The 26,117-nt window shown below is 39.8% G+C and overlaps 1 protein-coding gene across 1 annotated transcript in view; it reads right to left on the bottom strand.

Annotated features, from left to right (window-relative positions):
• The window catches only part of PALD1 (phosphatase domain containing paladin 1), a gene marked incomplete in the record, with an annotated part of 1,459,376 nt that overhangs the window by 870,715 nt on the left and 562,544 nt on the right, over positions 1–26,117 (bottom strand). The window contains 1 exon segment of the mRNA XM_044056896.1: positions 19,614–19,778. Coding sequence (XP_043912831.1) covers positions 19,614–19,778 — 165 coding nt within the window.

The following is a 26,117-nucleotide window of genomic DNA, read 5'->3' as shown; positions in this document are numbered from 1 at the left end:
CTATGGAGCTCTGCATGGTTAATAAGACATCACATTAGCATATATGGGGTCTGAAGCTACTCACTGCAAAGTAGGGTCCACTTAGACAGCTCTGGGATATGCTTCTTCTAACATAGGATTTAAAGGGGCAACGGGAATGCTAGGAATGACCGAGGTAGTAAGTAAAAGGTAATCACATCCTTTTCCAGTCAATGCCGTTTTCAGGTATATGCTCCTCTCTTTCCATCCTTTTTTGAAACGTTAACAGTAACATATGCCTGGAAAGGGTAGGACAGGCAATAGAAAGTTGAAGCAGATCTGTGATTTAGTAGAAGTCTAATACATGGAGAACTTTTTTCTTTCTAAAAATGCCCTATTAAAAGGCAGCCCAACTGTCACTGTTCAGTCTTTAGTTCTGCAGACAGAAGAGAACTAAATACAAATCCTTCATGCTGACTTTGTCTAATGAAAACAAATTTATTATTGATATAGGCTGTTTATGATGTAACCAAAATTAGAAATGAAAAAGTAGAAATCTAATTGTACAGAAAGCATCAACAATTTCAAAGTGCAGTAAACGTTCAAACCTGAGCTGCAAGAAAACACTAAGGAATGTGCACAAAAGAAAGCCTGGTAATATCCCCATCCCAGATATCTCTAATATTTCCAAGAGATAAGGGGTGTGTGCGAGTGAGGCAGAGTGTCTGTGCGAGTGAGGCAGAGTGTCTGTGCGAGTGAGGCAGAGTGTCTAGTGAGGCAGAGTGTCTGTGCGAGTGAGGCAGAGTGTCTGTGCGAGTGAGGCAGAGTGTCTGTGCGAGTGAGGCAGAGTGTCTGTGCGAGTGAGGCAGAGTGTGTGTGTGTGTGTGTACACACCCGTAACATGGTGGAAGGTTGGCATAACGGTTAATTTGTTTACCTTACAGACACAAGGTGAAGGGTTTGATTCTCACTTGGTGTAATTGGCTAAGCTTAAAATGGCCCAAAAGGGCAGTTAGCCTAGTATTAATCTATGAACCTTAAATACATTACACATACATACATACAGATTATATATATATATATATATATATATATATATATACATATACATACACACACACACACATACACACACACAATGTATTTATATATATATATATATATATATATATATATAAAATTTATATATATATAAATATATAAATATATAATTTATATATATAATTTATATATATATGTAAACGTATATGCTGCTGTTGTGTCTTTCAGCTTATCCCGGTTAGGGGTCGCCACAGCGGAACTCGGGTCCGCTAATTTTTGGTAGTGGATTTTTATGTGCCGAGTTACCAGCCCTGACACACAACCTTCAATGAAGGCACGCCCATTCACTCATGCCTCCACAGAGAAGACGCTCTAGCTGAGAATCGAACGCGACAACGTCTTGCTGTGAGGCGACAACGCTACCGCAGCACCACATAAATATATATGTGTATCTATGTATATGTATGTATGTACAGTGTGTCTATGTGTGTGTGTGTGTATATATATATATATGTATATATATATATATATATATATATATATATATATATATATATATATATATATACATACATACATACATATATATATATATATATATATATATATATATATATATTTATTTATTTAAAAACAAACTTTTGCTATTTTGGAAAGAATGTAGATACTCGGCTATTCTCTGTGTTGGTCAGTCTTTTATTCATTCAAATCACATTGTGAGTGCTTTCGTTCATTGTAAGGTTTTCAGTCAAACTTCATCTGAGTTCAATTCCGACAAGGTTGTTTGCACTGATATCAATACTCCCAGGTTTATTACTACTTTTACATTGGACAGTGCAAACCTTTGGTCTATAATTAAGAAAAACTGGGATCTTTTTAGAGCAGACCCCCTGGTATTTTCTAGGATGGGTTCTACACCCCAGGTCACGTATAGGAAAGCTAAAAACCTGAAGGCATGGTTTGAACTTAAACCATTTCACACTAGGTCTCCGGGCATGTTCAAATGTCAATCCTGCAACTTTTGTAAATATATCATTGAATCTAATAGATTCATTATACATAGACATGAATTTAAATTACAATGCAGGACTAATTGTAATTCGAGCATGCTGGTTTACCTAGCTCAGTGTCAAAATTGTTCGGCATTTTATATAGGTAAAACAGAGCGCAAGCTCCGTGAACGGATTTATGAACATCTTTATGCTATCCGGAAACAAAAAGAAGTGAACGCCCTAGCCAAACATATTTTAGAATATCCGACACACCAATTCAAGTTCTTAGCTATTGATCAGATCAGTAATGACAGTAGAGGTGTTCCTACCCACCTTAGATTATTGGAGCATGAATTACAGTGGCAAATTAGGTTGGAAGCATGTCATACACCCGGTCTGAATGAAGCTTGTTCTATTTTATGTTCACACTAGGTCTCCGGGCATGTTCAAATGTCAATCCTGCAACTTTTGTAAATATATCATTGAATCTAATAGATTCATTATACATAGACATGAATTTAAATTACAATGCAGGACTAATTGTAATTCGAGCATGCTGGTTTACCTAGCTCAGTGTCAAAATTGTTCGGCATTTTATATAGGTAAAACAGAGCGCAAGCTCCGTGAACGGATTTATGAACATCTTTATGCTATCCGGAAACAAAAAGTAGTGAACGCCCTAGCCAAACATATTTTAGAATATCCGACACACCAATTCAAGTTCTTAGCTATTGATCAGATCAGTAATGACAGTAGAGGTGTTCCTACCCACCTTAGATTATTGGAGCATGAATTACAGTGGCAAATTAGGTTGGAAGCCTATCATACACCCGGTCTGAATGAAGCTTGTTCTATTTTATGTATTTTGAGAACATTGAGTCTGACAAGATGATGTTATTTCTGCTGTTATTTCCGCTGTTCTAGGGTAGTTTTACTCTTTTAGCAGCAATTTAATGTAAAATTTTTATCTGTAGTAACATTGTCAAATATATGCCATAAGGTTTATACAGTGCGTCCTTTGACATGTTTCAAATTAACATTATTGTTGATTATTTGTATCATGAATTGGAAATATGAGTTTTTCTCATGTATTCTTATTATATTTTAACTGTATAGGAAAATGCGCTTACACATTTAACTTTTCACTTGTTTTCACTATACAAATTCATTGCATAGTATTGTTAATATTTTTTTATTATCTTATACATTTTTTACTATTATATTGTTGAAGGAACTTTATTCTCAGATAATTTAATAATAATTTTTTAATGTATATATGATACACATTTTGAGTAGACAATATATATTTAGTAAACATATACTTTTTACATGTAATGTTTCTGTATATTCTGAATGTTACAGGGACATATATTAACTTTTCATTTTAGTTTAGGTTCTGTATTAGTTGTTGCCTTGGAGTTAATTAGGTTTTATTGTATTTAATGATTATATCTAATGATGTAATTATTTGAGTATTTGATTATCTTAATTGTTTCACTAACTAGTGATGTCACTGTATATAATGGTTCTTGACTTTTGTAGTGTGTCTGATGAAGTTTGCTTAATAAGCAAAGTAAAGCGCTTTACTACATTAAACTTGCTGTCTTGGGCAGTTTCGCTACTCGTTTGTCCATTTCTTAGTTGTTCATCTGAAAATAACATAAAATTAACCTAGGCTTATCATTTAACTGGTGTGGCAAGCAGGGGATGGGTTAAGGAGTTCCCTAATCCATTAACCTAGGCTTACTGTTTAACTGGTGTGGTGAGCTGGGTTAAGGAGTTAATTAATCGATTTAAGGACAATGGAAACACTCAGGTTTTCATTTAGTCCTGGGGGTGTGTCTGCTCACAATTGTACCTGCCATTTTAACCCTTTAACTAACAGTAAGTGGTCAGTGTTCCAAAGTGGGTCAGTAATCCCTAGGGGAACTGTGACTTTTTCAATTGCTGCAAATTGTAATCCGGGGAATTGGGAGCAGGTACTATGCCTGGCTAGTTCATTGTAAGGATCTAACTTCCTGATGGCTCCCACATGTTCTTTTATCCAGATCCTCAGTAGCCTTGTGGTTTTTCCAGTGTGGTATGCTTCACATTGAGAGCATATTGCAATGTAAACCACATTGGGGATCTTAAAGTTTAAATCATCTTTTATGTGTGGGGTGGTCAAACGTACCTTGGGGGGGGGGGGGTTGAATGACAAAATCACCTCAGTGGCATTTTCCGCACTGGTGCATGTCTATGGGTACGTCGACGGTGTGTGCCTCCAGCCTCTTTTCTTATTTGAAAGTGGCTTTGAGGGAAACACTCATACCTCTCAATCTGGAATCATAAAAAATCTGGACAAAGGCCCATGATAAATAGGCACAACTGGTCAAAAATCTGTCTGCTGATGAAAATAAAATTTGCACATAGCCCACCCACTCCAATGGAATTGTGGGATACCAACATTTAAATGTAAACTGAAAGACAAAATTTTAAAAACAAACATAATAATACCGTTTTATTTATATTAATATTATCTGACTTCAGACCTCAAAGATCTGCCAGTGATTTGCCAGAAAACTACAATTTTATGAAAAATGGACCCATAGATCTGCCAGTGATTTGCCAGAAAACTACAATTTTATGAAAAATGGACCCATAAACCAGTCAATCTCTTTGAGCAAGAAATCTGGACAAAGCCCCAAATAATGGGAAGACAAAACAAAGGCACAAAAACAGTGACACTTTTTAAATACTGCTATTTCAAACCTAGAATGTTGACAGTATAACAGATTTTGCATAGCATGAATTTTCTGAAGCATGAAGTCTGAAAATCACATGTTATGTCTGCTGTGCTGCCTGCCATTTTTTTCTGACTTCAGTCCCATTGAAGGCCATATGAATGTAATAATAGAAACTGGTTTAAAGTGGACCAAGAACCCGTGTACTACTGTTGGTTCTGATTTAAAGTGCAGAACTGCCTAACCACACTAGACGGGTTGGGCTGATTCTAATAACCACAATCATTGAAATCTGAGTTAACTATTTAACTCCCCTTCATCCTCCCACACAAAAATACTAAATAAATAAATAAAACATTTCTTTGTTAACCATTTCTTTCGAGAAATGTGCTTTCAGCAGAGTGGTATGGTCATCTTAACTAACTTAAAACAGGGGGTGACACTATGACAAACACCTGCAGTCTTTAGTAGGTAGCAGAAATTAACCTCCAAAGTAAGAAACAAATGACAAAGTATCGATAAAAAAAAATCTAAGTAAATCAATTCCTGCAGTTACTGGAAAAATGTGGTAGACAGAAACAGAGCAGATGGAATGGCAGATAAGCCTTAATGCTAACAGTGAGACTAATATATTTAATAATTCAAAAATGAGAATGCAGTAAATCAGTATAATGTGAGTAATGTATTGTATGTTTATCATCATGCCACAAGAGAAGAAGTAAAGGTTACACCTTATTATATGCACAGTTCACTCAAGTTGCTCCATTTGTCACAAAAAAAAAAAAAAAAACGGAAAAACTTTCAAATTTCAAAGCATCAGTAATCTGAGCTTAATGAACCTTTTACCTTGAGGATCAGGAGGAACTAATGAATATACATTTTCTGATTTTTCTCTTCTCTTAGTCTCTGGAGACAGGGATAGGGTGAGGGTCAGTCTCAGTTAGGGTCACTCTAGCACTGCAAGAAATTAATAATATGGCTGAACTGGGTGAACCAGTACAAAGTCTGCAGCTTACTCTGCGGCACTCTTCTGCAGCTCGACTGCTGCTGCCCTGCACTTAATCTATGGATGGACTGTGGGTACTGACTACATGGACCTTAATTTAAAAACAGCTTGAGAAATTCGACAGTTGACTTGTCCTCCTGACATCCTCACTCCTCCGTTTCCTGGCTCAAAAATTAACCAATCCTGCCTCCAGACCAAGAGCAAGCATCCAGATCCAAGCAACTGCAAAGTCGACGAATGAACGCCCGAATGTAGACGAAAGAAAAGTAAACAAGTACTGTGTAGACACACCCCTCAAGCCCTAGTCTAATTTTGATAGGCTGGCAGTCTGACATGAAGCTGACGTCATCTCGCATGCCCTGCAATTGATATCAAAAACTTCATTTAAAAAGAAAAAAATTTTGAAAACAGAACCGGGAAATTCAGAATTGAAGGGGCCACTCAGGAATTTGTGGCACCCCATTATTTTGCCCTCAAAACTGGTATACTGAGGAATTCTGTACAGTTGGGAAGTGTGTTCAGGATTGAGTCCAGGAACTCTAAAATGTGCTCTGTTTTCATATGTATGGAAGACACTGGGGAGATGGAGATGTCCATATGGATCTTGGAGATCACAAACATTCTTTCGTTCTTTATTGGTGTTGCAAATAAAAGCCCTCAACACAGTATCGGCTCATTTTGTCCTACCAGGGTGAATTAACTTTTTATTTTAATTTATATTTCTTTTGTTTTGTTTTGCTCAGTTTTCAGTATAATATATATATATATATATGTGTGTGTGCGTGCGTGTGAGTGTGTGTATATATATATATATATATATTTACACACATATATATATATATATATATATATATAAATATACATACACACACACATATATATATATATATATATATATATATATATATATATATATATGGTTCCCTATCAGAAGCCTGAAACACTATAAGCCTGAAAATTCAAAATCCTGAAAACACAAAATGGACATACTGACGTCATTGTGGCTTTGCTATTGTTAGCCCTGTGGTGTTAGGTCATGCGTTGGGTTCAGGTAAGTGTGCGGTTGGTTTTCTGTTAGGGTTAGGGGCGGTTTAAGTGAGTTAGGGTTAGGGCGCAGGTTAGGCATGTATGCAGTAGTGACAAATATTGGGGTTAGGGGTGGTTTAAGTGAGTTAGGGTTAGGGCGCGGGTCAGGTGAGTGTGCGATAGTGACGGACCTTAGGGTTAGGATTAGGGTCAGGGTCAGTTGGTAGATATTAGTGTCTTTATAGTGACATATTAGCATTATTTGTGTTTTCAGGATTTTGGGTTTTCGGGATTTTGAATTTTCAGGCTTTTGGTTTCAGGATTTTGATTTTCAGGCTTATAGTGTTTCAGGCTTCTGATAGGGAACCATATATATATATATACACACACACACACACACACACACACACATACATATATATATATATATATATATACACACACACATATATATATATATATATATATATACATACACACACACATATATATATATTATATATATACACACACATTTTATATCTATATATACATACACATATGCACATAGATAGATATATACACACACACACACATATTATATATATATATACATATACACACACACACACATTTTATATCTATATATACATGTATATATATATATATATATATATATATATATATATATAGACACACACTATATATATATATATATATATATATATATATATATATATATATATATAGACACACACTATATATATATATGTGTGTGTATACACACACATATATGTATATACATATTTATATATATGTGTGTGTAACACACACATATATACACATGCACACACATACATATGTGTGTGTGTGTCTTTGTATGTATATACACACACTCATATAGGTTTACATTCATATGGTTGAGCACACATTACTCAACTATACATTTTAACAACTTTTTTCCGCGAACCCCATAACACCGAATGGTCAGAATGCTATAAAAACACCAAAATCAACATTTACGACTGCTCTACACCCTAAACGAGTGCTAACATGGGTCAAAAAGGGGACAGGATTTTGTGATTCACAACGCTTGCAATCACATTTTTGAGATGTTACCACACTCCTTTTGGCCATACCCGCTCGACCATTCACTGGTCGACCATATGCATGTACACCATATAGAGATACATATGCTATAACTTACCCAAATGGCAATCAATTGTTGGATGGTTGAAATCACGGCTTGCAAGAGGCACTTAATCCCTGGTACGTCAACTATGTATGGTCAAATCGCATGGTACATTCAACCATTTGATAACTGATATACCTACACTGTGAACAGAGATCGCTCTGCAGTGAGGAACAGGGAATTAGCACGCACACACCCACACATTGTTTGCTTGCTTATTTATTGACTAAATTTGTTTACCTGGAAAGTCCACTGGGCGCAAAACAGCCCATTTCAGTGGAAACCCAGGGAGAAAAGCTCCAAAAAGAACATAGAAAACATTACACATTAATTGGTACAAAGTACATACAGCGTTACAGATGATTACAGTAATATATACAGAATACATTAAAAGCAGGAATTTTTTTGGTTGCCAGATGAATTCAAAGAGGTATAAACAGAGAGTTAATCAGCATTACTGTACCAGTAACAAGTGATTAAAAACAATAATTCTGGAGAAAATATCATCAGTCAGAAGTAGCAAGAAGCATAGGAGTTTAGTTATATAAGGAGAAGGAGGAGGTCAGGTTACCGAGCAGGTACATAGCCAGGAAGGGTTGTTATAGAGCAGGTACATAGCCAGGAAGGGTTGTTATAGAGCAGGTACATAGCCAGGAAGGGTTGTTATAGAGCAGGTACATAGCCAGGAAGGATCGTTATAGAGCAGGTACATAGTCAGGAAGAGTTGTTACAGAGCAGGTACATAGCTAAGAAGAGTTGTTATAGAGCAGGTACAGAGCCAGGAAGGGTTGTTATAGAGCAGGTACAGAGCCAGGAAGGGTTGATATAGAGCAGGTACATAGCCAGGAAGGGTTGTTATAGAGCAGGTACATGGCCAGGAAGGGTTGTTATAAAGCAAGTACATGGCCAGCAACGGTTGTTATAGAGCAGGTACACAGCCAAGAAGGGATGTTATAGAGCAGATACACAGCCAGGAAAGGTTTTTATAGAGCAGGTACATAGCCAGGAAGGGTTGTTATAGAGCAGGTACATAGCCAGGAAGGGTTGTTATAGAGCAGGTACATAGCCAGGAAGGATTGTTATAGAGCAGGTACATAGTCAGGAAGAATTGTTACAGAGCAGGTACATAGCTAAGAAGAGTTGTTATAGAGCAGGTACAGAGCCAGGAAGGGTTGTTATAGAGCAGGTACAGAGCCAGGAAGGGTTGATATAGAGCAGGTACAGAGCCAGGAAGAGTTGTTATAGAGCAGGTACAGAGCCAGGAAGGGTTGTTATAGAGCAGATACATAGCCAGGAAGGGTTGTTATAGAGCAGATACATAGCCAGGAAGGGTTGTTATAGAGCAGGTACATAACCAGGAAGGGTTGTTATAGAGCAGGTACATAGCCAGGAAGGGTTGTTATAGAGCAGGTACAGAGCCAGGAAGGGTTGATATAGAGCAGGTACAGAGCCAGGAAGGGTTGTTATAGAGCAGGTACAGAGCCAGGAAGGGTTGTTATAGAGCAGGTACAGAGCCAGGAAGGGTTGTTATAGAGCAGATACATAGCCAGGAAGGGTGGTTACAGAGCAGGTACACAGCCAGGAAGAGCTGAAATGATTTTTTGGTATTTTTTTGAAGGTGGTGGTACTGCCTGTGTTTCTTATAGAAGAGCTGAAATGATTTTTTGGTATTTTTTGAAGGTGGTGGTACTGCCTGTGTTTCTTCTAGAATGAGGAAGTTAATTCCATAGTTTGGGGAAGGTGAAGGCATAGAGGGGCTGACTAGCAGGTAAGGTGGACTTTTCTACTTTTAGAAGTACTTGATTTTCAGATCTTAGTTGCCTGATGGGTTGGTACTGGGTCAGTAGTGTCGAGACAGCAGGACAGTCTGTGAGTCTGTAGATTATTTTGTGCACTGTAATTAGCTGGGTGAATGAGAGATGGTGGGGGAGTTCCAGCCAGCCTAATTGTTTCAGTGAGTTACAGTGGTGGGATGAGAATTTGGCCTTGGTGGCAAATTTGGGTTTTTGTTGTAACATCTCAAGTTCGGATTTTGCAAAATTTTGGATATTAGTGAAGAGAGGGATGCCATAAAGGAAAGAGGGCAATATAATAGTGGTTGTAAGGGTTTGTCTAGTAGAGAGGCTAAGAAAGTGTTGGTGCCTGTACAGCATACCAAGCTTTTGGTGTGTTTTTATGATGCAACTGCTTTTGTTTAGATCAAAGTTAAGGTTTTCATCTATAATAATGCACAGTAGTTTAGTGTGTGGGACAACATCTATAGTGGTATTGTCTTGGGCTTTTGTAGCGAAGACTTTATCTAGGGGAGTAGTTTTCTTATGGGTAAAAAGTACTAGTTTAGTTTTTCTTGGATTTAGGGCAAGATGACTAAGAATCCAAGATTCAGTAGAGGTGAGGGCATTCTGCATGATTTGCTGGAGTTCAGAACTAGAATTTGCAGTGCACATTATTGTAGAGTCATCAGCATTACTGGATTACTGAGCATTTTGGGATAGTGGAGTGAAAGTTGTTAATTTGTTTGTTAGTTTGTTTGTGTCTTTCGGAATTTCCCGGTTAGGGGTCGCCACAGCAGAACTCCGGTCTGCTAATGATTGGCAGTAGATTTTTACGCACTGGCTTGCCAGGCGTAACGCACAACCTTCAACGAAGGAACACCCATTCACGCATGTCACTACACAGAAGACGCTCTAACTGAGAATCGAATGGGCAACGTCTAACTGTGAGAGTTGTTAATAAAAATGCTAAATAAGAGACGACAAAGTATGGAACCTGTGGAAGTTCTGAGGAAGGGAGAGTAAGATTGTTGCCATTTGATGGATTGCTGCCGATTGGAGAGACAGGTATTGAATCATTGTAGAGTAAGTGGGGAAATGTGGAAGGTGGATAGTTTGGACAGGAGGATGGTATGGGAAATGGTATCAAAAACTTTGGAGAGCTCTAGGAAAAGAGAACCGATTATTTTGCCAGAATCTCCTGCCCGGTTGACTACACCTAGGAAGGAGAGGAGGGCAGCTGTGGTACTGTGTCCTTGTTTGAAACTGTCCTGAGTTGGCGACAGAATTTGGTTTTCAAGCAGATGGTTGAGGAGTTGGGCATGGATGCATTTTTTCTAGTATTTTAGGGAGGGGTGAGAGAATTGGTATGGGCCTAAAAAGGCTGTGGTGTCTGTGTTGGTGCAGCCTTTGTGCAAGGTGAGCTCATATGTATATATACATACATACATGTATCTATGGATGTGAAACTCTTGTAGTAATGATTCAGTTAAACAGAATAAATGGCTGTATACTCATTCTGTCCCTCTTCTAAGAAGTTAATATTTCTCAATGGCCTAAGGACCAGAACATTCAAAACTAAACTTATGTACTAAATGTTTCATATTTAAGCTTAGTACCCATTTATTTCAGCTCTCCACACTATCAATATATTCTGTTATCAACATTTTTGTGAATACATGCTTCCTTCGAATTCCTTTTCCCGGTATGTTTTAAAATTCGTTTCATTTTTGCTTCCTTTTTCGGTCTCATTTTCTGTTAAAAGACTTTCCTGTGCATGCCTGCAAAATATTCAGCTGCTGACGTTGTTTTAACCTTATTGATTATTTCTTTGCATGTTGCAGTGCTTAACACCCCTTCCTCACAGTGCTTGATTACCAGCTTGGTTCTTGGCTGGAGTTCCTTATTTGCCAAGTCTGCACGTCATCCCTCTCTCCATGATCAGTTTTCATTTGGTGCTTCATTTCCTTCTACAGAGCAAACACACGCAAGTAGGTGAATTAGCAATCATCCACAATGTGGTTATGCATGCTGCGTATGTTCCACATTTGTGTCTGTATGTGCGTATGAGCTCCATATTGAAATGTCAGCACTCGAAATGCCAAGTGTCGACAAGCTGAAAAAAAAAACAATCCAAAAACACAGGAGGGAGGAGTGTGAATATCAAAATCGTTTTTCTCCTCAAAACTTTTTTCTGGAGTGGCAAGCTCTCCCAAACTTATGTACACCAACTCCAAGATCACCATACCTTAGAGAAAAAGGAATATTCTGACATTGTGCATCTCAGACTTCATATACTCAAGTCCAATCTTTTGGACAATGTGTCTCTACATTTCATGATTTGCTACAGCGGGTCTCAACTGTTCAAGTGGTCACCATGTATATGCATGTATGTATACTGGCACACACAAACGGAGATGTTCTGTGAAACCCTGACATCCTATGCAGGTTTAGTTTCTCTGTCTTGCATCCACTGAGCACTATAACAGGGTCTCCTTTTATTCTCATACAACCATGAATTGGATAAACGAGGTAATCTGAACATCAATAACTGAGCAAAAATGAACTAATTTGTTGTCATCTTAATGTTAAATATTCAAAAAAACATTCCACGTCAACAAGAAAATTGTACCTGCCAGCAATTCCAGTAATGAGAAACAAAAGCGACCATCTGCTGACAGCACAGAGATATGTGAGCTGCAATAACTGCTACATGTATGGTGCGTGCATTTCAGCAACACCGCCCCATTTATGTATTAATACCAAACACCACCACTGACAAGCTGAGAAGTTAATATAATGAATCTACACATTTCTTTAGCTATACAAGATCTTCTCATGGAAATATGTAAGCTTAAGAGGGCTATATTCTTCACATACCAGTCATTAATATGGTCCTATAATGTCACCCAACCTCACAATTACAAAATTCAAACCACACCTTAATCTCAATCCTTAGTTAATGCCGTTATAAAAATCAGCTGAAGGTTGCTATTGCCAGAACATACTCATCCACTGAACTGGACCTGGCAAGACACACTGTATCATATAAGGTTGTCTGCAACATTTCAGTATTAAGTATAATGGTTGTTTTAGCTGGCTGCTTATTTTGTACACCAGTATACACACTTAAAAAGCACAAAGCAAGATGCTGACTGCAGGAGACATTGTGCCTTAAAAGCTGCCTGTATTTCATTATAGTTCTTTGACTTAAAGGCAAGCAAGTAAAAAGTAGCATAGGACAGCACTATATTTAAAAAGATGCTACCAAGCAGTGCTCTACATGAAGCTTCCAATGCATCATATCCACACTGAAGGAAATGGTTGCTAACCTGCTGAGTATTATGAACCAATTCCTGTAACCCCCTTTCTATCTAATGGTTCAGGGGAAGCCAATTTCTTTTGCAAGTCATCCAACATGTATTCCTGATACTGAATCATATGAAATTGACAATTTAATGCTCACATAGAAAGGGTGGAAGATGTATATACTTTCTTGCCCCACCTTTCTAAAGCCCTAGAATCTCTTTCCGAAGGAAGTGGATTCTTAGCAGTAGTGGAGGAAACCCCTTTAGGCCCCTGAGAAATAGTTTCCGGGTCAGCAGTATGGCCCTTGTACAGAAATTGATGCGTGTCTGGGACCCTGTAGTACCGGTCTGGCTTGACAGGAGCAGGGGGGAGGGAGTCAGGGGAAACACTAGATTCTAAGTACACATCATCTAAAACATTTAAAACTGGAGGAATAGCTAAGGGTCTATGCTGAGGTAGCTTTAAAAATTCTCTTAACCTTTGCCATTTGAAGTGTTCCCTCATGGAATGAAGCGTTTCCCCAAAGGAAAACTCCTCAGGAGGAGAAGCAGAGGGAATGGATTCCTCCGCATCAGAATCCTCGTAGGCCGGGAAGGCCTCCTCCTGGTAGTCTGAATGTGCAGAATCACTTGAGGCCTCATCGGAGGACTGGGGATCTACCTACTCAACCCTAGGTCTCTTGACATAAGGCGGCTGAGAGCCTCTTTCTGGATGTGGCTGAGAACCCCTAATTAAAGAAATAAGGTCCTCAGCTAAACTTAAAATTTGAGAACCAGAAGTGGATCCCAGAGAAACAGATCTTGGAGGGAGAGACTTAGCCTGTTTGGCAGCCTTAGCACGTGTGTAGGCCTTAATGGACATAGACACTGGAGGCCTGGCTGCCCCGCGTGCTGGAGTAGTCTTATCCACTGAAATGGTGTCAGAAATATCCTGGGCTACGGTCTCAGAGGGGAGAACAGAAACCGGCACCGAGCTGGCCTCTGGTACCGAAGTAAACGGTGGGGCGGTGTCGTCTGTCTGTAGTGGTTGTGAAACCGGCTCAGAAGAGACCGAGACACTCGCGGTAGGCCTAAGTGTGGTGTCGGCCGAGACCGCGGGTGTCGGTCCTTATCCTTCCGTTTTTTAGGTAAATGTGCTGTCGGAAGCTCCGACGGCATAATATAACAGAAATCTTCCCCAAAATAATCCTGTGCAAACTCTGTCCGACGCCTAAGAGTGCGTTTATTGAAAGAAGCACAAGCTGTATAGGCCGAGATGTTGTGTTCTGGGCCTAGGCAGGGTAAGCAGTAAGAGTGGAAATCCTTATGAGGTATTTGTTTCCCACAAGTTAAACAATTATTAACTTTTACAGTTTTATCTGACATCGGCTGAGGCAAGAAAAGGTCCCCAACGGGGTACTTAGCTTTTTTGAAGACTTCAGTAGCTGAACACACAGGAGCTGGTCGACCGGCACTTGCGAACTTCTTCTGCTTCGGGCGCCGTGCGGCAAGAAAGACTGAAGAAGATGGCGTCGGCTGACGCTTTTATACCCCAGGCGCTCTGACGTCGGGGAAAGGGCGACATCAGCCGACGCCAGACCCAGACTTTGGAATCCGGCCGATCGAAGGGCTGCCTGAGGCAGGATAACCCATATGTCAGGACTGCAGTTGCATCCTTGAAGGACATCAAGTACATAGCCAGGAAGGGTTGTTATAGAGCAGGTACATAGCCAGGAAGGGTTGTTATAGAGCAGGTATATAGCCAGGAAGGGTGGTTATAGCACAGGTACATATAAATCAAGAAGAGTTGTTACAGAGCAGGTACATAGCTAAGAAGAGTTGTTGTAGAGCAGGTACAGAGCCAGGAAGGGTTGTTATAGAGCAGGTACATAGCCAGGAAGGGTTGTTATAGAGCAGGTACATAGCCAGGAAGGGTTGTTATAGAGCAGGTACATAGCCAGGAAGGATTGTTATAGAGCAGGTACATAGCCAGGAAGGGTTGTTATAGAGCAGGTACATAGCCAGGAAGGGTTGTTATAGAGCAGGTACATAGCCAGGAAGGATTGTTATAGAGCAGGTACATAGTCAGGAAGGATTGTTATAGAGCAGATACACAACCAGCAAGAGTTCTTATAGAGCAGGTACAGAGCCAGGAAGGGTTGTTATAGAGCAGATACATAGCCAGGAAGGGGTTGTTATAGAGCAGGTACATAGCCAGGAAGGGTTGTTATAGAGCGGGTGCATAGCCAGGAAGGATTGTTATAGAGCAGGTACATAGCCAGGAAGGGTTGTTATAGAGCAGGTACATAGCCAGGAAGGGTTGTTATAGAGCAGGTACAGAGCCAGGAAGGGATGTTATTGAGCAGGTACATAGCCAGGAAGGGTTGTTATAGAGCAGATACATAAGCCAGGAAGGGTTGTTGCAGAGCAGGTACACAGCCAGGAAGAGGTGAAATGATTTTTTGGTATTTTTTTGAAGGTGGTGGTACTGCCTGTGTTTCTTATAGAATGTGGAAGTTAATTCCATAGTTTGGGGAAGGTGAAGGAATAGAGGGGTTGACTAGCAGGTAAGGTGGACTTTTCTACTTTTAGAAGTACTTGATTTTCAGATCTTAGTTGCCTGATGGGTTGGTACTGGGTCAGTAGTGTCGAGACAGCAGGACAGTCTGAGTCTGTAGATTATTTTGTGCACTGTAATTAGCTGGGTGAATGAGAGATGGTGGGGGAGTTCCAGCCAGCCTAATTGTTTCAGTGAGTTACAGTGGTGGGATGAGAATTTGGCCTTGGTGGCAAATTTGGGTTTTTGTTGTAACATCTCAAGTTCGGATTTTGCAGAATTTTGGATATTAGTGAAGAGAGGGATGCCATAAAGGAAAGAGGGCAATATAATAGTGGTTGTAAGGGTTTGTCTAGTAGAGAGGCTAAGAAAGTGTTGGTGCCTGTAGAGCATACCAAGCTTTTGGTGTGTTTTTATAATGCAATTGCTTTTGTTTAGATCAAAGTTAAGGTTTTCGATTATAATAATGCACAGTAGTTTAGTGTGTGGGACAACATCTATAGTGGTATTGTCTTGGGCTTTTGTAGTGAAGACTATCTAGGGGAGTAGTTTTCATATGGGTAAAAAGTACTAGTTTAGTTTTTCTTGGATTTAGGGCAAGATGACTAAGAATCCAAGATTCAGTAGAGGTGAGGGCATTCTGCATGATTTGCTGGAGTTCAGAACTAGAATTTGCAGTGCACATTATTGTAGAGTCATCAGCATTACTAGATTACTGAGCACTGTGGGATAGTGGAGTGAAAGCTGTTAATTTGTTTGTTAGTTTGTTTTTGTCTTTCGGCTTTTCCCGGTTAGGGGTCGCCACAGCGGAACTCCGGTCTGCTAATGATTGGCAGTAGATTTTTACGTACTGGCTTGCCAGGCCTAACGCACAACCTTCAACGAAGGAACACCCATTCATACATTTTGCTACACAGAAGACGCTCTGAGAATCAAACGGGCAATGTCTAACTGTGAGAGTTGTTAATAAAGATGCTAAATAAGAGAGGACCAAGTATGGAACCTGTGGAAGTTCTGAGGAAGGGAGAGTAAGATTGTTGCCATTTGATGGATTGTTGCCTATTGGAGAGACAGGTATTGAATTCACTGTAGAGTAAGTGGGGAAATGTGGAATGTGGATAGTTTGGACAGGAGGATGGTATGGGAAATGGTATCAAAAACTTTGGAGAGCTCTAGGAAAAGAGAACCGATTATTTTGCCAGAATCTCATGCCTGGTTGACTACACCTAGGAAGGAGAGGAGGGCAGCTGTGGTACTGTGTCCTGGTTTGAAACTGTCCTGAGTTGGTGATACAATTTGGTTTTTAAGCAGATGGTTGAGGAGTTGAGCATGGATGCATTTTTTCTAGTATTTTAGGGAGGGGTGAGAGAATTGGTATGGGCCTAAAAAGGCTGTGGTATCTGTGTTGGTGCAGCCTTTGTGCAAGGGGAGCTCATATGTATACATACATACATACATGCATCTATGGATGTGAAACTCTTGTAGTAATGATTCATTTAAACAGAATAAATGGCTGTATACTCATTCTGTCCCTCTTCTAAGAAGTTAATATTTCTCAATGGCCTAAAGACCACAACATTCAAAACTGAATCTATGTACTAATGTTTCATATTTAAGCTTAGCACCCATTTATTTCAGCTGTCCACACTATCAATATATTCTGTTATCAACATTTTTGTGAATAAATGCTTCCTTCGAATTCCTTTTCCTGGTATGTTTTAAAATTATTTTCATTTTTGCTTCCTTTTTCAGTCTCATTTTCTGTTAAAAGATTTTCATGTGCATGCCTGCAAAATATTCAGCTGCTGACATTGTTTTAACCTCGTTGATTATTTCTTTGCATGTTGCAGTGCTTAACATCCCTTCCTCACAGTGCTTGATTATCAGCTTGGTTCTTGACTGGAGTTCCTTATTTGCCAATTCTGCTTATCATCCCTCTCTCCACGATCAGTTTTCATTTGGTGCTCCATTTCCTTGTACAGAGCAAACACACGCAGTAGGTGAATTAGCAAGCCTCCACAATGTGGTTATGCATGCTGCGTATGTTCCACATTTGTGTCTGTATGTGCGTATGAGCTCCATATTGAAATGTCAGCACTTGAAATGCCAAGTGTCGACAAGCTGAAAAAAAAACAATCCAAAAACACAGCAGGAGTGTGAATATGAAAATTGCTGTTCTCCTCAAAACTTTTTTCTGGAGTGGCAAGCTCCCCCAAACTTATGTACACCAACTCCAAGATCACCATACCTTAGAGAAAAAGGAATATTCTGACATTGTGCATCTCAGACTTCATATACTCAAGTCCGATCTTTTGGACAATGCGTCTCTGCATTTCAGGATTTGCCACAGCGGGTCTCAACTGTTCAAGTGGTCACCATGTATATGCATGTATGTATACTGGTACACACAAGCGTAGACATTCTGTGAAACCCTGACATCCTATGCAGGTTTAGTTTCTCTGTCTTGCATCCACTGAGCACTATAACAGGCTCTCCTTTTATTCCCATATAACCACAAATTGGATAAACGAGGTAATCTGAACATCAATAACTGAGCAAAAATGAACTAATTTTTTGTCATCTTAATGTTAAATATTCAAAAAAACATTCCATGTCAACAAGAAAATTGTACCTGCCAGCAATTCCAGTAATGAGAAACAAAAGTGACCATCTGCTGACAGCACAGAGATATGTGAGCTGCAATAACTGCTATATGTATTGTGCGTGCATTTCAGCAACACCACTCCATTCATGTATTAATACCAAACACCACCACTGACAAACTGAGAAGTTAATATAATGAATCTACACATTTCTTTAGCTATACAAGCTCTTCTCATGGAAATATGTAAGCTTAGAGGGCTATATTCTTCACATACCAGTCATTAATATGGTCCTATAATGTCACCCAACCTCACAATTACAAAATGCAAACCACACCTTAATCTCAATCCTTAGTTAATGCAGTTATAAAAATCAGCTGAAGGTTGCTATTGCCAGAACATACTCATCCACTGAACTGGACCTGGCAAGATACACTGTATCATATATGGTGTCTGCAACATTTCAGTATTAAGTATAATGGTTGTTTTAGCTGGCTGCTTATTTTGTACACCAGTATACACACTTAAAAAGCACAAAGCAAGATGCTGACTGCAGGAGACATTGTGCCTTAAAAGCTGCCTGTATTTCATTATAGTTCTGTGACTTAAAGGCAAGCAAGTAAAAAGTAGCATAGGACAGCACTATATTTAAAAAGATGCTACCAAGCAGTGATGACTGGATTGAGAGACCTATATGCACCATGTAGTTTAACTTGTGTGGCCTGCAGATGTGTCTGCATTTACCTTAATGTGCTAATGGCAAATAAGTTGTTCCCCTGTAAAATCTGCTCATAAAAAACAAAAGGCAAACTGTTGTCTTCTGCTAAGGAAGTCACATGATTAGGAATGTTCCTACAAATATGAAAAGTTACCTCAAGAAGATATATTGGCTTATGTATTTTATATTAAAAAGCCCTCTTCCACCTTTTATTTACTTAACATTTATTAACCGGGAAAGTCTCACTTGGAACGAAGCCAATTTTCAGCAGAGACCCTGGGAGAAAGGCTCCGGATGCATGTCTTTGTAACGTGGGAGGAAACTGGAGAACCCAGAGGAAATCCACACAAACACACAGAGGACATGCAGACTCTACACAGAAGGCACCCCAGCTGAGAATCGAACTGAGAGCCTCTTGCTGTGAGGCGACAATGCTACTGCTGCACCATTGTACCATCCAAAACATCACTTGAATATTAAAACCACTTGCTCAGAAAATGGGCCAGCGTCCAGTACAAGGCAGGACCTTATTTGTCTGCACTTCCTACTAAAACAGATTACTCTGTTAAAATGAAGTACCAGTTTTGTTAGCACAAAAAAATGCAGCAAAGTTAGTTACATACCATGACACTTGCGTATTTTTTGTACATTTGCTTCTTAACGAATAGAAGGTAAAACTGTTTACTTTTCTATCAATAAAAAGCATAAAACTTTTAATTTTAATGATTTGTGGAAAATATTTCAAAGTAAAATTAATACCTCTTTCTTGATTGTGAGCTCCAATTTCTCTACTTTAACTCCTTTACCCAGGTTATGCAGATTTTCATGCAGGTTTTCCCTTCTTCTTGGTGTGTAGGGTATAAAATCATTTTCCATGTGAAGGAATACAATGGGCTCTTCACGAACACAAAAGTAGATCATTTCCTGTTGAAAAACAGTAGTCAGTAGTACAGAACAGAACAGTAGTAGTAGATATAAACATGATTTCATACGGTTTTCCATCTTACTTGGTACATAAACCATATCCCCATGACTTCAATTAAAATTAACATTTAATTTCACACTGATGTGATACCAGAACACTATTAGTGTTGCTAATGTTACATACGAGTTACATATAAAGTAAACGGGAATACCCCTACACTGGTCAACCACCTGTGACTACCTACTGAATTTTTGGATTAACCAGTCTCTCACTCCTTGGGTGTTTACCCCTCCAACAAACCTAAAAGTAAAGAAAAAACAATAGCAAATAGGAATACCCCTACACTGGTCAACTACCTGCAACTACCTACTGAATTTCTGAATTAACTAGAATGTATGCATCTGACCTTAACTACTGAATTAATATAATTGTATTTTGTTCCCTACCCTTAGCAAGCACTCTAGCAGCCTACAGCAGCCCTCTACCCCCCTAGTTACTTTCTTTCTTTTTCCCACATTTTGTCATTAATAAGCCTATTAAGTCTTTATCTCCCACCCCATTTCTCCACTTGGTGGTAGTAAATCTCCCACCACAGTACTACATTTGCCTCCCTGATTAATGTCCCACCAACTTACTAATCTACCATCTTTTTAGTACTCCAAACCTAAAAGTAAGGGCATATATTAAAGGAGATAACCCATCTCTGCCCTGTACCACATATCAGACTAAACTCCCACCCCAACATACCTCCACTCTAGACTGTACTCTGCCCCATTACAGAGTCCACACTAACTGATATTTTTTCTGCTGCTTCCACTCTCACCTGGCTCTTCCCACTCCGTTCTTCCTGTGGACTCGCTCTGCTCCCCTACCCTGCCCCCAAATTTCACCCGCCCCAGTAGCTGTACATTTATCCCCACCACACCCACCCTATAACTAGCCACCCCCATCCACACCCTAATTATACTAGCCACTCCCAACCACAAACACATACCTACCCCACATACTCCATATCTTATGGCCAACCCCTCCACACACACTTTGCTACTAACCAGCCTTCTTATCCCCATCTATCTAACCTTCCTTACTTGTCTCCCTAACACACACCAATTTCCAAACCCCAAAGCCACCATTCTCTGACCTCCCTCACAAACCCGCAGCTTATAGCCTAATCTCACATGAACTTTATTCCTCCAATCCATACCACTATTACAAACCATCAATACTGTCTATTCCTTCCCCCTATCACCACAAAAAAAAAGCTCTCCCTCAACAACCCATCCTTCATATTCCCCATTCATAACCCCTAACACCTCTTTCTCAGCTCCCTCTCTCAATCAGGCGACATCCACCCCAACCCTGGACCCTCCTCAGCCAGCACCCTTACTAACAGCCCCTCCAAGCCACAAAAAAAACAAAACCATCCGGCTAACCACCTTTAATATGCACAAAGTCTAAGAAACAAAATCCCCAACCTGCATACCTGGCTTGCTCACAACCAACCTGATATTACAGCCATCTCTGAAACATGGCTTAAACCATCAATCTCCGACAAGGAAATCCTTCCTCCTGGCTAGAAAATCCTCCGCAACGATAGAACCCAGAGAAAAGGTGGCAGTGTAGCTATCATCTACCCATCCACCCATACTTTAACCTCATACACCAACCCCATCCCCTCCTTCTCCAATGCCGAAACAACAATAGGGTACTTAAAGCATAACTACAAATCTTTATGCATCTATTTATGTCCCTCCAGGCAATAACACCAAAACACTAGAAGACATACTATCCTGGTTTAACTCCAATATAATACTTGAAACCTATATCCTAGGTGACGTAAACATCAACTGGGCATCCATTACCTCAAGCTCCCCATCCCAGGCAATCTCTACAAATTCACCCAACTCAAACCTTCCAACCAGGCCCAACAAAGATGGAACCTCTGGTACCATCTTAGGCTGGATTCTCACTACCCACCTTGCCTATCAAATCAATCTCCTACCCGATCCCCGCAGCGACCGCCTGCCCGCCTTCATCGACTGCAATGCCCCCCCCAAAGCAGCACCAACATATCCTAACCCACAATCTAACCGCATACAACCCACACACATTCACAGAATGCCTTAAACATATAGACTGGTCACCCCTAAATACTCTCCCCCTTGACAATGCATGGTCCTATTTTAACAATACATTCCCAACCATCCTAAACCAACTGCACCCCCTCATATCCAAAAGAATCAAATCTAATCCATGCCCTTGGCTATCCCATAAAACTAGAAACATCATGCATCAGCGTGACAAAAAATGGAAGCAATATCAAAAACAAAACACAACCAGCTCCCTTCTTGAATTCAAACAACTATGCAACTTAGCCAAAAAACTATTAACCAAAGATCACAAACACTACAATAACCTCCAATCCATCCACGCATCCAATCCTAAAAGATTTTGGAGCTCCGTATCCTCTATCCTACACCCAGGCAATAAAAGCAACCCATACCCAGACCTCACTCTCTCAGATCTGCAAACTGCCACTAATTTCAACCATTTCTTCACTGATAGTATTTCTAAACTATCATCCTCCTTCCCTGACCACTCCCTCCAGCACCCCCCAACAGCAACCCTCCACCTTCTATCCCTCCTCCTTCCTCCCCCTTACCCTCAAACCTATCCCCACAAACACAATAAAAAGACTTCTCCTTAAACTAAAACCCCGTCGTAATGCACCAGACAACCTACCGCCCTCCTTCCTCAAAGACTCCGCCGAAACCATTGCCTACCCCTAGTCTAATAAACAGATCCATGCAGGAATCTTGCGTCCCTATCATCTGGGGCCATGCATCCATTCCTCTTCATAAAGGCAGAAAAAACATAGATACTGCAAACTTCAGACCTATAGCCATACCCCCCCCCTCAAAAATACTTTAACCATCCATGCCCAAATCATGCAATACCTCAAACTAAACAAACCTCTCTCCCACACCCAACATGGCTTCCGCCCCGGCCACAGTACCATCACTGCCCTCTTCTTCTTTCTAGAGAACATTAACCTTGCACGAGATAAAGGCAATTATGTATCATCACTATTTGTAGACCTCTCAAAAGCATCCAACACCATCTCCCATCCTCTACTTCTATCCAAGCTCTCATCCTTAAATCTCTCTCCCTCTACCCTTGCTTGGTTCACAGCTACCTATCAAACCACCAACAAGCGGTCCAGTGGAAGGAGACTACCTCTCCTTTCCTTCCCACACCCAGTGGAGTCCCCTCAAGGCTCTGTGCTAGGTCCTCTGCTCTTTCACATATTTATCAACAACTTCCACCTCTCCATCCCCAATGCCTCCATCATCCAATATGCAGCCGACTCCACCATAATCTCCTCTGCCACCTCTCCCACTGAACTTCTAACAAAAACCCAGCTTGCCTTTTCCAAAACAGAATCCTGGATGAAAGCCAATCACCTTGCCCTAAATGCCTCCAAAACTAAACTAATGATTGTTACCCCCTACAAAAAATTCCACACTTGACAAAAATCTATTCTGCATTACAAGCCACAATAATACTCCACTAGAAATAGTCCCCTCACCCAAACTGCTAGGAATCATTGTTGATGAAAACCTAAAGTTTGACACCCACATATACTCTAGCATAAAAAAAAAAACATCAGAAGATAGGTCTCCTATACAGACACAGTCACTACCTTAGACCCTCCATCCGGCAATCTCTTGCAACTAGCTTCCTCCACCCATCCCTCATCTACGGCACTCCACTATTTTCCAATATACAACTAGGCCTGCTCTCCAAACTAGAAGCCTGTTATCACAAAATTAGCAAATTCGCTACCAATTCCAAAAGCTCATCCATCACTGCCACTCACTACTCAATCTCAAATGGCTAGAACTCCCCAACTATCTTAATTATACACAACTCATCACTGCTCACAAGCTCATCTTCAAACTCTCTGACTGCCCATCCTTAGCCACAGCACTAACACCCTACACCCCCCCCCTGCTCCCTAAGATCAGAGAACCAAAATCTGCTTCAAGTACACAGACCCTCTCACCCCCAAGGCCAACTACTTCTATCCTTCACTACAGCCAAACTCTGGAACTCACTCCCTTTTCACCTACGTAACTTACTTGACCTTAACTTCAAAAGTCAGCTCCTCATATCTATCCTCCAAATGGAAATATCCCTCTCATGCTCCCGCCTAATGTACTTATCAACCAACTATACTCCTACCTCCTCCTTTGAACTACTAAACTTGTAGCTAATTCAGCGTTGTCTCTGTCAACTGGCTTTTCCAGATGCATTGTTTAAATTTTGTTCATTAACAAACATAATGTAACCTTAATTTTGTAAATAATAATATGTAATGTAAAATAGGTTTCCTGTGAATCTTTATGTAACGCATGCTTCTTGTGAAGCTTTTCTCTACGGGCCTCCACTGAAAATGGGCCATCTCGACACAGTGGACTATCCCGGTCAACAAATGGAAATAAATAAATATGAACAAGCAGACAGCTGCATCAAAGTAACACTACCAATACAACTTTAGAAGAATAAATACTTCTTATACAACATTACAAGAATAAGTAATACTTCCGATACAACTTTACAAGAACAAGTAATACTACGAATACAACTTTACAAGAACAAGTAATACTACCAATACAACTTTACAAGAATAAGTAATTATTTCAATAAATTACAAGAATAAGTAATACTATCAATGCAACTTTAGAAAAATAAGTAATGCTTCTGATATAACTTTACAAGAATAAGTAATACTTCTGATATGGCAAAGGATAATGAAAGATCTGCTATACATAAGAGGATTGTGACTGGATTTCTAATCACAACCAGTACATTTTCTGTTCAAATTTAGCTCAAGAGCAAAGGTTGAAGATAGTGAAGGATCTCATGATTTGTAAGAGAGGTTTAAAGGAAAACTGGGACAAGGAATGGAGGAGAGAAGAGACAGGAGGGCAGTGAGAAATATGAATAACAGAAAGGAAAGGGACAGAGTCAGAACAATGACCACCAGACAGTGCCACACAACTCATTGCATTCTGTGGAGTGAGTGGAGTCCAACATGTAGACGAAGGTAAAAGAATGGCTATTTCAGCTCAGGAAGAAACCATGGAGGGTGAGAGTTGTACAACTTTGAGAGAAAAGGAAGAGGGGGGGTGCATGCAATTGGGGGTCAGGGGTGTAGCAAGCAAATTCCACTTTCTACACTCATGTTCTTAGGGTGACCCCCCAGATACCTATCAGTTAAAAATGGAGACAGGTCTCAAAATCCTGCCCCCAAGCAGTTAATAAAAGTAAATAACATTTTCAGCTGTTTAAAGATATTGTTTTTAGATTAACAAATTTGCAACTATTGTTGGACACATTTATTTAGACAGATGTAGACACATTATGACCTGGAAAAAAGCCACATTGATATGATTCTCAGAAAAAATTTACTCACTAGAATACAAAGACTATGTCTGACTGCACCCTTGATTGGAAGCAGGATTCATACAGACAGTAAGTTTGGGATAATGACATGGAACATGGCGGATGAACAAGTCCAATCAAGTAAAAGTTGGAGCATGGCAGCCAAGTATATTCAGTGGACGTGATATCCTTACAGGAAATAAAACTGAAGGCCAGGAAAAATGAGAGATGGTATTAAAGAAAGAAAGACAGCAATGATGAAAACAGAATAAAGGTTGCTCAAAATTCCTTTCAGGAAGGTCCTGCAAGTTATCACAGAAGTTTAGTTAGACGGGAGAAGGCAGCTAGATTATATGACGAATGAGAATAAAGGGGAAAAGATACGAGAGAGGTAATATTTATGCAGCAAACAATGCTTAAAACCTGTCTATTCTGGCAATGTTACAGATGCACTGTGTGTGTGTCAGTCTGTGCATCTGTGTATGTGTAGAATGGTCTAAAAATGCAGACTTATACTGACAATAGTAACATTATACAGTGACTGTCATGTACCATTTTTGATCTAACAGAAAATTTCACATACCCTCACGATGAGCCTGAAAGTGACAGAGTACAACCAGTGCTCTACTCTGGTCAACAAATATATATATATATTCAGTGTTTTAACATAAATTCTTCAAACCATGGAAGCAGATAAAAACAGAAGGGAAATAAATAATGGGGGGGGGGGGTTTGGTAAGTTAACCATCCTAACACAGAGCTAGAAACTCTTTAGAAAGAAGGAATTAAACAAACAAAAGAATGAGGACCAACTTAAATAGAAATAGCGATGAAAGGAGATGGAGGGTTATATGGAAACAAACAAATGAAGGAATGTAATGTCTGTACGA

The sequence above is a fragment of the Protopterus annectens genome, chromosome 14.part0 (genome assembly GCF_019279795.1).
Source record: "Protopterus annectens isolate FY-2018-M chromosome 14.part0, PAN1.0, whole genome shotgun sequence".
NCBI classification, from domain to species: domain Eukaryota; kingdom Metazoa; phylum Chordata; order Ceratodontiformes; family Protopteridae; genus Protopterus; species Protopterus annectens.
Note: the sequence above shows the minus strand (reverse complement) of the source record. Positions and strands in the feature narration are given on the sequence as shown.